Source organism: Triticum urartu, chromosome 1 (genome assembly GCF_003073215.2).
Source record: "Triticum urartu cultivar G1812 chromosome 1, Tu2.1, whole genome shotgun sequence".
Taxonomy (NCBI): Eukaryota; Viridiplantae; Streptophyta; class Magnoliopsida; order Poales; family Poaceae; genus Triticum; species Triticum urartu.
This window is the reverse complement of record NC_053022.1, coordinates 110,812,274-110,823,969: the sequence shown is the minus strand read 5'-3', so window position 1 is coordinate 110,823,969 and position 11,696 is coordinate 110,812,274. Positions and strand designations below refer to the sequence as shown.

General features: G+C 47.1%; 2 protein-coding genes across 2 annotated transcripts; one reads left to right on the top strand and one right to left on the bottom strand.

The window, feature by feature from the left end:
- Positions 1–2,051: 2,051 nt before the first annotated feature.
- LOC125550952 (DNA-directed RNA polymerase V subunit 7-like) lies at positions 2,052–5,323 on the top strand. The gene is made up of 2 exons (XM_048714087.1): positions 2,052–2,202; positions 4,560–5,323. Exon 2 carries the CDS (start codon positions 4,570–4,572, stop codon positions 5,095–5,097), a length of 528 nt encoding a protein of 175 aa, XP_048570044.1. The 5' UTR covers positions 2,052–2,202; positions 4,560–4,569; the 3' UTR covers positions 5,098–5,323.
- A 240-nt stretch (positions 5,324–5,563) lies between these two features.
- LOC125550945 (universal stress protein PHOS34-like) lies at positions 5,564–7,547 on the bottom strand. The gene is made up of 4 exons (XM_048714083.1): positions 7,235–7,547; positions 6,168–6,277; positions 5,960–6,078; positions 5,564–5,857 (listed from the first exon to the last, which is right to left on the bottom strand). Exons 1-4 carry the CDS (start codon positions 7,416–7,418, stop codon positions 5,770–5,772), a joined length of 501 nt encoding a protein of 166 aa, XP_048570040.1. The 5' UTR covers positions 7,419–7,547; the 3' UTR covers positions 5,564–5,769.
- Positions 7,548–11,696: the final 4,149 nt, after the last annotated feature.

Genomic DNA, 11,696 nt, shown 5'->3' with positions numbered 1-11,696 from the left:
TTAGCTAAAACAACAACTCTCAGGAGCATCAATTCTTCTCATTCTAGATGGGAGATCAGATAGCAACTTGCAGCATTTATCTTAGTTATGGATCTACAATTGTGCTCACCCGGTTCTTACTAGTCAAGTAGAGCATGCCTTAGTGTAGGATCGAAAGTATGTCTACAGAGGGGGTGATTAGACTACTTGACCAAATAAAAAACTAGTCTTTTCCCAATTTTAGTTCTAGGCAGATTTTAGCAACTTGGCACAAGTCAAGCAATCAACCTACACATGCAATTCTAAGAGTATAGCAGCAGAATGTAAAACAATTGCATATGAAGGTAAAGGGGGGAGTTTGGAGTGTGCAAACGCAATTGGAGACACGGAGATTTTTGGCGTGGTTCCGATAGGTGGTGCTATCGTACATCCACGTTGATGGAGACTTCAACCCACAAAGGGTAACGGTTGCGCGAGTCCACGGAGGGCTCCACCCACGAAGGGTCCACGAAGAAGCAACCTTGTCTATCCCAGCATGGCCATCATCCACGAAGGACTTGCCTCATTCGGGTAGATCTTCACGAAGTAGGCGATCTCCTTGCCCTTACAAACTCCTTGGTTCAACTCCACAATCTTGACGGAGACTCCCAAGTGACACCTAACCAATCTAGGATACACCACACTCCAAGAGGTAACGAATGGCGTGTTGATGATGAACTCCTTGCTCTTGTGCTTCAAATGATAGTCTCCCCAACACTCAACTCTCTCTCACAGGATTTGAATTTGGTGGAAAGATGATTGGAATGGAAAGCAACTTGGGGAAGGCTAGAGATCAAGATTTATGCGTTGGAATGGAATATCTTGACCTCAACACAAGTGTAGGTGATTCTCTCTCAGAAAATGTATATTGGAAGTGTAGGCATGTTCTAATGGCTCTCTCCACGAATGAAGAGTGGGTGGAGGGGTATAAATAGCCTCCACACAAGATCTAACCGTGTCACACAAATCACCAAACTCGGTGGGACCGAATCATGAAACTCGGTCAGACCGATTTAGTTCAAAATGTGAATGTTAGGATTTTCGGTGGGACCGACATGTCAACTCGGTGGGACCGATTTTGTTAGGGTTAGGGCATAACGTAATCTCGGTGAGACCGATTACACAAACTCGGTGAGACCGATTTTGGTAATGGACTAACAGAGAGTTGGTCAGGCAAACTCGGTGGGACCGATTCGCTCATCTCGATTGGATCAAAACGTTACGAAAGGGAAACCGAGTGTTTACATTGCAATCTCGGTAGGACCGATCGCTCATCTCGGTTTGACCGAAACGTTACGAAGGGAAACAGAGAGATTATAATCCCATCTCGGTGAGACCGAGATCCCTATCGGTGAGACCGAAAAGACTAGGGTTTCTGGCAGTGGCTATATCAACTGAACTCGGTGGCGCCGGATAGAAAGTTTCGGTGGGGCCGAGTTTGACTTTTGGTTTGGGACATGTGTGAATGTGAGAAAGTAGTTGAGGGCTTTTGAAGCATATCACTAAGTACTTTGAGTAAGCAAGCAATTAGGCAACACCTCATCCCCTCTTGATAGTATTGGCTTTTCCTATGGACTTAATGTGATCTTGGATCACTTGAAATGAAAAAGATGTAGAGTTCTGAGCTTTGAGCTTGAGTCAATTCTTTGTCCTTAGCATTTTAAGGGGTCCACTTTTCTTATCCATGCCATGCCAATCATTGAGTTTTCCTGAAATGTTTATTTTAAAATAACATTAGCTCAATGAACTATATGTTGTTAGGAATTACCAAAACCATTCAGGAATAGTTGCACTTTCACTTAGTTGTCTTGAACTTGCTCATAGTCATCTCGCAAGAAAAAAAAACTTGGTCATAGTCGCTCCAATATCCTTTTCTTGCTTGCTGAACTGTCTTGGAGTGATTATCCATGTTGTAACTTGTTCCTGAGCAAAGTTTGATGAAATTTGACGCCTTGGGCGCCTCTGGTTTGTTAAAAAAAATGTGGTGGCAGCAGCCGTAATTTCGGAGAGAAGATGAGGCATGGCATCTTTGCTGTAAATACCACTACCTGCTACCACTCTCTCGTCTCTCCCCCTTTCTTTCTCCGTGGACACAGCGGCGACCCGCAACAGCGCCCAACCACCTGCGGCGCGACCTAGCCGGCGACCGGCGGCACCACCGGTCCGGCGAGGGGCGGCGTTCAGGTAACAGCCTCTCCCCTGCCTACATGTCTCCGCTTCTCCCCTCGCCTATAGTTGCTCTTTAACCTAAAATCTGAGATCGTGGGGATTTCCTGTCCTTTTTCCCCTAACCAACGCGCGATTCTCGTTCTCTGCTGAATGCGAGCAACCAAACCCTAGTCTTCTTTTGCGAGGACCCATCTAGTCGCGCTCTAGGTTCGATTTTGTTCTTGAAAAAAAAACTCGCTTTCCACCAAATTTTGGGGGTTTATACCTTAAGTCCTAGTAAACCCCACTCGATGCTTCTAGAGGAGGGAGGGAGGGAGACGACATCCATGCATTCCCTGGTTATTAACGGGGTTAAAGACGTAGTATTATTCATGCGAGATCTCTATTCATGCCGTGCCCAGGTCAGGAAACTTTTTCGCAGTGTCCAAAACTCCACCTTGAAATTGTATGGCGTTTCAGGTCTGAAATGTTGCAGGTTCAGGAAAGATGATCTGGGTGCCTCCTTCAGTAATATCTCCTTTGTTAGTTATCCGACACCGGACCTAGTTCTTGCATATACTGCTGCTTTTGTTCTTTAATTTTGTTCGAAATGCTTTCATGCTCTCCTAACAAAGCCTTGCACCTCCTTGGTGGATGAGCGCCAAGGCGGCGGCCTCGGATTGCAATGCATTTGCATTCATGACTCTATGGGGCAGGGCTGTGCCTTTGCATTGTGTGGGTGGCGACCTGGTGCTGTGTAGGTACCGAGTTCGTTGACCCGGTCGATGCGACCCGAGGGGTCGGTCTGGCTGGTACGTCTAGGCAGCGGCCTCGGATTTTCGCGCATCATTTGTGGTCTGCAGGCGGGCGTCTCGTGTAGCATGGGCTATGGCGTTAGTTTTGTGCAACGGTGCGGCTCGCCTACGAGTGGTGGAAGTCGGAGCGGCGGCTCCGGATCCGAGGGTGTGTGTTTTGGTGCGGTTGTAGCTGTCGTGTGGTCGACGAGGCTTTGTCGCTTGTGTGCATTTTGGCCTAGTTTCCCTTATGAACTGGGCTGCTATGTTTGGTTTTCGATCCTTTTTCGTTATAAACTGGACACGCTTGGCATGTTGGCCACTTTGAGTAATATATTCATGGTCAGTATGTTGATTGCCATGGTAAATCCATGCCCGCCTTTTGGTCATTGTATTGGGCTATGTTCCCTGTTAAAGTTAGCATGAATCATGGCAGAAATCTAGTAGTACTAATAGTCGGTGCCTTTGAATGCTGATAAATTTCTGAGATCTTTCCACACTAAGGGACTGCCGAAAGAAAAGTCTTCTCTGATTTTGAGTTGCGAGTAGGCAAATGAACTAGCAGGAACAAACTTCTGTATACACGGTTAGTCGTTAAAGGCCCCAAAACCGGTATGTCTGCGCATGTCAAATGCACATAGAGTTGTTTGATTACTTTGGTGTGCTGCGCGGTGAAACCGGTAGATACATGACGGTCTTAATACAAAAGGTAGAAACGGCATTGCCCCAGTCGCTTGTAGAAAGACATTTATTTCCTCTTTAGGATTTTATCTGTTGCTCCTAATTTAATGTTATGTCCCCTGTTAAAGTTAGCATCAATTATGGTAGAAATCTAGTGGTACTAATAGTTGGAGCCTTTGAATGCTGATAAATTTCTGAAATCTTTGCACACTAACGGACTGCCGCAAGAAATGTCCTCTCTGATTTTGAGTTGCGAGTAGGGAAATGAACTAGCAGGAACAAACTTCTGTATACACGGTTAGTCGTTACAGGGCCCAAAACCAGTATGTCTGCGCATGTCAAATGCACATAGACTTGTTTGATTACTTTGTTGTGCCCCGCGGTGACATGGGTTGCTGCTCTCTGCAATGAGAAAAGAATGTCACGGTTACTTCCATCAACTGTAGTTTGTTTTGAGATTTGTGCGGGTTTTTTATAAGTATGCTGCACCACAACTCTTTTGATGCATTTATGTAAGTTGACCAAAAGCACACTTATTCTACAATTGCTGAGTACAATATATAGCAACTAGCTATAAATTCCTGAGAAGTATAACATAGAAGTGAAAAACCATAGTTTTAAGCCTTTAGTGTAGCATGCCTAATACGTTGTTGTAGTAGATACATAACGGTCTTAATACAATAGGTAGAAACGGCATTGCCCCAGTCGCTTGTAGAAAGACATTTATTTCCTCTTTATTTTATCTGTTGATCTTATGACAGTATATTTGCAATTGTATGTTCTCTATAACAGAAGAAATGCGTTTTAAATTTTTCCTGCCTATAATAGCTTAAACATGTTTCTCTATGGTATTCAGTGAAGGATTGTTGCACCACCTGAAGGCTGATATTATTCATGTATAAATTTGACTTTTGGCAGGTTGTCAACCATGGTTTTCCTTCAGGAGGAGATGTCTTGGAACGTGCTGATCTCACCGGACCAGCTGAGCCCCAAGGGCCTGCTGCTCCGCAAGTCCATCATCGTGCGTCTTCTGGAGGACGTCACCAACAGGAAGGCCTCCAAGGAGCATGGCTACTACATTGCTGTCAATGAGCTGAAGACAATATCTGAAGGGAAGGTTCGTGAGCTGACCGGAGATGTTCTTTTCCCGGTCACATTCACCTGCATCACTCAGAGGCCTATGAAGGGGGAGATCTTGGTCGGCTCCGTGGAGAAGATCCTCAAGCACGGCGTCTTCCTCAAATCTGGGCCAATCGAAAGCATCTTCCTGTCGGAGAAGTCAATGAGCGACTACAAGTACATGGGCGGCGAGAACCCCTTGTTCATGAACGACCACTCGAAGCTGGAGAGGGACACCGCCGTGCGCTTCAAGGTCATGGGGTTCCGCTGGATGGAGGCAGACCGCCAGTTCCAGCTCCTTGCGTCGCTGGCTGGTGATTTCCTCGGGCCGCTGTGAGCTGCTTCGGAGATGCTAAACCTGGTCCCTGCTGTACATTTTGGTATCCTGGTGGTGGTGGATGAACTTTGCTGTTGTGATGGGCGATGGCATATGTTTGCCGTGACTTTTCGCAGTTGATGCAAGCTGTAGGGTGTTATGACAATGGGATTTAGCTCCATGTCTTGAACTCATCAGTGTAGTGTGAATTATGACGAGCCTGCGTTTGAAGATATCACTTTTAACCTGGATGCATGTGTTTGTGGCCTTCTACTTGCTTGCATGCTTCCCATTTGATCTTTGCTTAAAGCAAATACAAACGCTGGTAGGATTATCATCATGATCCACTGTGGCATCAGATGCAACCGTAATGTGACTGTTCTTTTAATGCTGAAAGAAAATTACTAGCATCTGCAATGGACAGCAGAATCCATTTTATTCAGACTCTACAAACTGTATCCAACAAACAGCAGCACGGACTGACTCATGGAGCAAAAGCTAGGCTGAAGATAAGCACACAAATGTACAGGATGTACAGGACACATGCACAGATTACACACACCTGGGAATCATCCACAGGCTAATTGTCAATTATTATTACAAATAACACTGGATGGTTCAATAAGTTGCGGCCAACTGGATATATAGGACTCTGGCAAACTAAAACACATGTGGACATTTGCAATGATGAGATCAGGCATGGTTACTCGCTGGCTTGACAACGGTGACAGGGCAGGCGGCATTGTTCACGACGTAATCGCTGACGCTGCCCAAGAGCACCCTGCAGTTCAGAGATACAAAAGATCAGCACTCTATTATGATGAAACAAACACACAATGTGGCTTAAGAACAGCTTGGAGGTCGTTTGGCCGGTGGTCGCAACCTCTTGAGCTTGCCAAGGCCCCTGCTCCCAATGACCAGGGAGCTGATGGGCATGTCATGGATGGCTTGGCACAGCTTCTCGCGGGGATCTCCAAACAGGACTTTTGAAACCACGGAGACCTGTTGACAAATGAAAACGCGGAATTTTATTACAGGAAATGTGTCGAGGAGATCATGTATGATGATACATTATGGTCTGGAGTGGTCACCTCCTTCTGCTTAGCTATAGTGTTGAGCATGTCCAGCGTTTCAGCATCAGGCTTCACCCCATATTTCTTTGCAGTTGAAGGGTGAGAGAACTCCGAGAGGGGGATCAAAGCTGAAATGGAAGAAAGAAATGAGTACAGTGAGCACTGAGCAGTAGGCCACAGTTGTAAAACACGTTGATACAAGGTGTGAGCACACTAGGATCTTTCACATGTAAACTGCATGAACAAGGAATATCACACAAGCCATTCATGGTTAAATTCGCTATATGAACAGGAATAACTAATTTACTTCATTGATGCGTCCATATTTATCGCTGCCGTACATTAAAAAATGTAACATAATCTAGTCAGCCGCAATGATGGATAGAGTATCTTGATTCTTTGGAACATAACTGTTGTGCATTAAGAAAAAAAAAGAAACCTATTGGCGGACAGAACGGTTCTCTGAAGCTTAAATTGGAAGTGTAGCAAATCCTATGATCCCTGTGTAGTCATTACAATTTGCAAGCGCCAACAAATTACTATTGTTCATCCAGGTTAATGTTTAGCAAAACAAACAGGTTAGACCCGGAGCTTAATAAGAAATGGTTAGATCCAGAGTTTAGATCGAGTGGTCAGTTCGGCAAACCGAAATCGGCGCCGCTGCTCCAGAGTTAAAGCGACACCTAGGATCGGTTGCCAACCGCGCCCCGGACAAGCCATGCTCTGTCTTCGCTAGCCCCCCTTCTAAATCCAGTCAAAACAAATTCTACAACCAGAGCAGGATATTGCTGGTGGTATGCTCCGGTACAGCGAAAGGCAGACCAATTAATTCCAAGACAAGAAGCAAGTAGGCAACAGACATGACCACGAACATACGCGTGCGGGTCATGGCAACCGCTACCCCTTGCGCCGACGCGGCTCGTACAGATCGGAATCTTAGCACGGATCGGGGGATTGGTGGGCGCGACAAGGAACTAAGATCAGGAGCAGCAAGCAGGCTGACAGGTACACAACTGGTTGCGGTACAGTAGCAAGAACAGGAGGACTAGGGAGGAAGAGGAGGAAGGAGTTTGGTTGGTACGCACGCGAGCCGGAGGCCTCCCAGAGGAGGGTCTCGCCCTGCTCGTAGTCGGGGTCCTTGAGGACGTGCAGGAGGAGCAGGTTGTCGCCGGAGCGGAGCAGGTTGTCCGCCGCCCACTGCAGCGCCGCGCGGCTCCCCTCCGAGAAGTCCACCGCCAGGCCCACCCACCTCTCGCCGTCCGCAGCCATGGCCGATCTCTTCTCTTCTCCTCGCTCGGCTCTTGGGTGGTGGTGGAGGTCACCGCTGTTTGGAAGGAAAAGTTGGGAGACGCAGGAACAATTAAGGACGACGACGACGGTGGTGGCCTTCTCTTGTCGGCCAGAGGATATTTGTTTGACGCGGTGCGGTGCTACATGGCATGTGTGCGTGATTGAGGGCGCCCACATGCGCACCCGCTGGGCCACCTTTGGAAATTTCCCTCTCTGCCTCCTGCAAAGATTCTTCTTTCTCCTAATGTTTGTTCGCAATCTGGAAATATTTCAGAAACTTGGGGCAATTATTATTACAGATTTCTGCGTGTAATCTAGTATAGTACAAGATGATTTCTGCATGGACAGATTTCGTGACTCCTTGGGGGAATTATGGATTTAACCCGCAAAAGAAAAGGAATTATTGAATTTTGAAACTTGGAAAATATCCATACTCGACACTTGAATTACTGTATTTTTGTTGCCAGTTCTAGAGCAACTAAAAGTTCCCCTCTGACGAAAAGTCCGGCTGAAGGTTCTACAAGAGACAAGTTTCTTTCTGCCAATTCATCAAAGCCAAGTTTGAAACGGTGGTGTGGACTCCACGCGCTCTCTCTCTCCATCAAATTAAAACCATTAAGCTACGCATGAAGGACGGCCAACCAGCTATTCCACGTGGCGCAAGCTGGTTGGCCGCGGTGAGAAATCTTTTGTTATTTTTTTAGATGAAAGTGTGGATTATTTTTTAAATGTATTTTTTTAGATGGAGATGAGGACCTTTGGTATTTTTTAAATGACGGGTTATGCAAAGTGGCACTCGCTGATAGGCTGTTGTGGATTTTTTTTCTTTTTTTCTTTTTTTTAGATGAAGGTGAGGACTTTTTTAAAATGTTTTTCAGACAGAGGCGAAGATCCAAGGACTTTATGTATTATTTTAAAAGAAAATATGCATACAACTTTCTCTCAAACGGCGCCACCAGATTGCGCCCCATATGCCAACAGGCGTACTACCATGCCAAGTGCTGCACGACTATGGCACGCCACGGCGCGGTATGCTTCTCGAGTGATCACCAGCGCTGATGGGGACAGCTGAAGGTGCCGATGGATATTTGAAGGTCGACGTCACAATCTCATGTGTGCATTTTCCTCTTTTCGGTTGTTTCTTCCCCCGTTCGCACCGAAAAGTTTGGTCTGGTTACCTTTTTTTACAGGAAGCGTTTAAGAGCAACTTCGATGGGCCGACCCAAACGGACGGTGTTTTTGTTCGTTTTTTGTCCGCTTGGGTCGGCAACACAAACGTCCGACGTTGTGTTTGGGTCGGCGTGAGCGCCCAACGCTGGCCCGACCCATTTCGTCGGCGCGCCAAAAAAAATATTGCGAGCAGTTTGAAAATAAATATATGCATTTAATTAAATATAAAAGCCGGTCACGAAGGCCGGCGAAAGTCCATATTACATTAATAAAAACACTAAAAACAAGACGACGTGCTGCCCTAGGCGTTCTCGTCGGTGGCGGCGTCTGCGTCGAGACCGGTGAGGTCGATCAACGTCGGCGCAGGGCCGTCCCAGGGGAACGCCGTGTTCCAGACGGCGGCGATGTCGGGCTTTGCCGTCGCTGCCTGGGCCTGACGCGCCTCCTCGTCGGCCTCGCGCTCGAGCATCTGCAGACGCTCGCCCTCCCGGCGCTCCTCGGCCAGCCGAACGCGGTGTCAATGGTCGAGGTAGGCCGCCTCCTGCTTCTCCGTCGCCCCGAGCCAGATCAGCGGAGCGCTGACCCACTCGCGCACTACTGCGGTCCAGGAGTAGCGCTCGCGGTAGGCCGGCTCCTCCGGCTCGGCTTTGGGCGGGGACGGCGGGGCCACCGGCGGCACGACGCAGTCGCCCACCGCGGAGAGGGCCATGGCCTCCGCCATGGCAGCCTCGAAAGCCGCCTCGTCCGCCTCCCTCCATCGCTCCTCCTCCTCCCTCTCCTTGATGGCCGCCTAGTAGGCGGCCTCGGCCTCCTGGTCCTCGTCGCGAACGACGAGCGCGGGCGGCGGCAGGCTATGGTCGACGCCGCGGACGCCGCGTCACCTCGCCTCCTCGTGCTCGAAGGCGAACCATCGAGCCCAGTTGGGCGAGTCGGCGGCGAAGTGTGGGTCGGCGCGCTGCTCCGACGTCAGCAACGCCTGCCGGTGATAATCCACAAGTATAGGGGATCGCAATAGTTTTCGATAAGTAAGAGTGTCGAACCCAACGAGGAGCTAAAGGTAGAACAAATATTCCCTCAAGTTCTATCGACCACCGATACAACTCTACGCATGCTTAACGTTCGCTTTACCTAGAACAAGTATGAAACTGGAAGTACTTTTGTAGGTGTTTTTGGATAGGTTTGTAAGATAATAAAGAGCAAATAAATAAAAGCTAAGGGATGTTGTAAGTAAAGAAGCAATAAAGTAAATATAGCGAGTGTGGAAAAGTGATGGTAGGAGTTGCGAAATTGTCCCTAAGCAATTGACTACTTTACTAGACCGATAACAAGTATTATGTGGGAGAGGCCACTGCTAGCATGTCATTCATAACTTGGAATTCTATGCACTTATGATTGGAACTATTAGCAAGCATTCGCAACTACTAACGTTCATTAAGGTAAAACCCAACCATAGCGTTAAGATATATTGGTCCCCCTTCAATCCCGTATGCATCAATTTCTATGCTAGGCTGAAGCTTCTGTCATTGTTGCCCTCCAATACATAGTCCTATCAACATACAACTAACCCTATGGTGTGATCCACGCGCGTAGTCATATGATGGGCACCAAAGAACAGCAACATAATCACAAGCAAATTAAATCAATCATAGCAATTCATCAACCACCGATAGGACAACGAAAATCTACTCAGACATCATAGGATGGCAACACATCATTGGATAATAATATGAAGCATAAAGCACTATGTTCAAGTAGAGGGTACAGTGGGTTGCGGGAGAGTGGACCGCTGTAGATAGAGGGGGGAAGGTGATGGAGATGTTGGTGAAGATGGCGGAGGTGTTGGTGTAGATCACGGTGATGATGATGATGGCCACGGCAGCGTTCCGGCGCCACCGGAAGAGAAGTGGGGAGGGGGCCCCTTCGTCTTCTTCTTCCTTGACCTTCTCCCTAGATGGGAGAAGGGTTTCCCCTCTGGTTCTTGGCCTCCATGGCATGGGAGGGGCGAGAGCCCCTCCAAGATTGGATCTGTCTCTCTTTCTCTCTCTGTTTCTGCGTTCTGTTCTGTTGCCCTTTCACCGTTTCGGATATATATGGAGATTCGTAACTCCGATTGGATCGAAACCTTCGCCGTGATTTTTTCTTGAAAATTAGCTTTCTTGCGGCCGAAGAAGGGCATCAACCGCCTTATGGCTGGCCCACGAGGGTCAGGGGGGCAGGCGCGCCCCCTGCCTCGTGGCCACCTCGGGCACCGTCTCGCCTGGATTTTTCTTCTGCAATTTTCCAAATATTTCAAAATAAGCTCCGTCCATTTTTATCCCGTCTGGATTCCGTTTGATATGGATATTCTGCAAAACATAAAATATGCAACAGACAGGAACTGGCACTGGGCACTGGATCAATATGTTAGTCCCAAAAATAGTATAAAAAGTTGCCAAAAGTATATGAAAGTTGTAGAATATTGGCATGGTTCAATCAAAAATTATAGATACGACGGAGACGTATCAGCATCCCCAAGCTTAATTCCTGCTCGTCCTCGAGTAGGTAAATGATAAAAAAGATAATTTTTGATGTGGAATGCTACCTAGCATAATCTTGATCATGTAATCTAATCATGGCATGAATATTAAGATACGAGTGATTCAAAGCAATAGTCTGTCATTTGACATAAAAACAATAACACTTCAAGCCTACTAATAAAGCAATCATGTCTTTTCAAAATAACATGGCCAAAGAAAGTTATCCCTACAAAATCATATAGTCTGGCTATGCTCCATCTTCACCACACAAAATACTCACATCATGCATAACCCCGATGACAAGCCGAGCAATTGATTCATACTTTTTAACGCACTTCAGCATTTTCAACCCTCACATAATACATGAGCGTGAGCCATGGATATAGCACTATAGGTGGAATAGAATGGTGGTTTATGGAGAAGACAAAAAGGAGAAGATAGTCTCACATCAACTAGGCATATCAACGGGCTATGGAGATGCCCATCAATAGATATCAATGTGAGTGAGTAGGGATTGCCATGCAACGGATGCACTAGAGCTATAAGTATATGAAAGCTCAAACTGAAACTA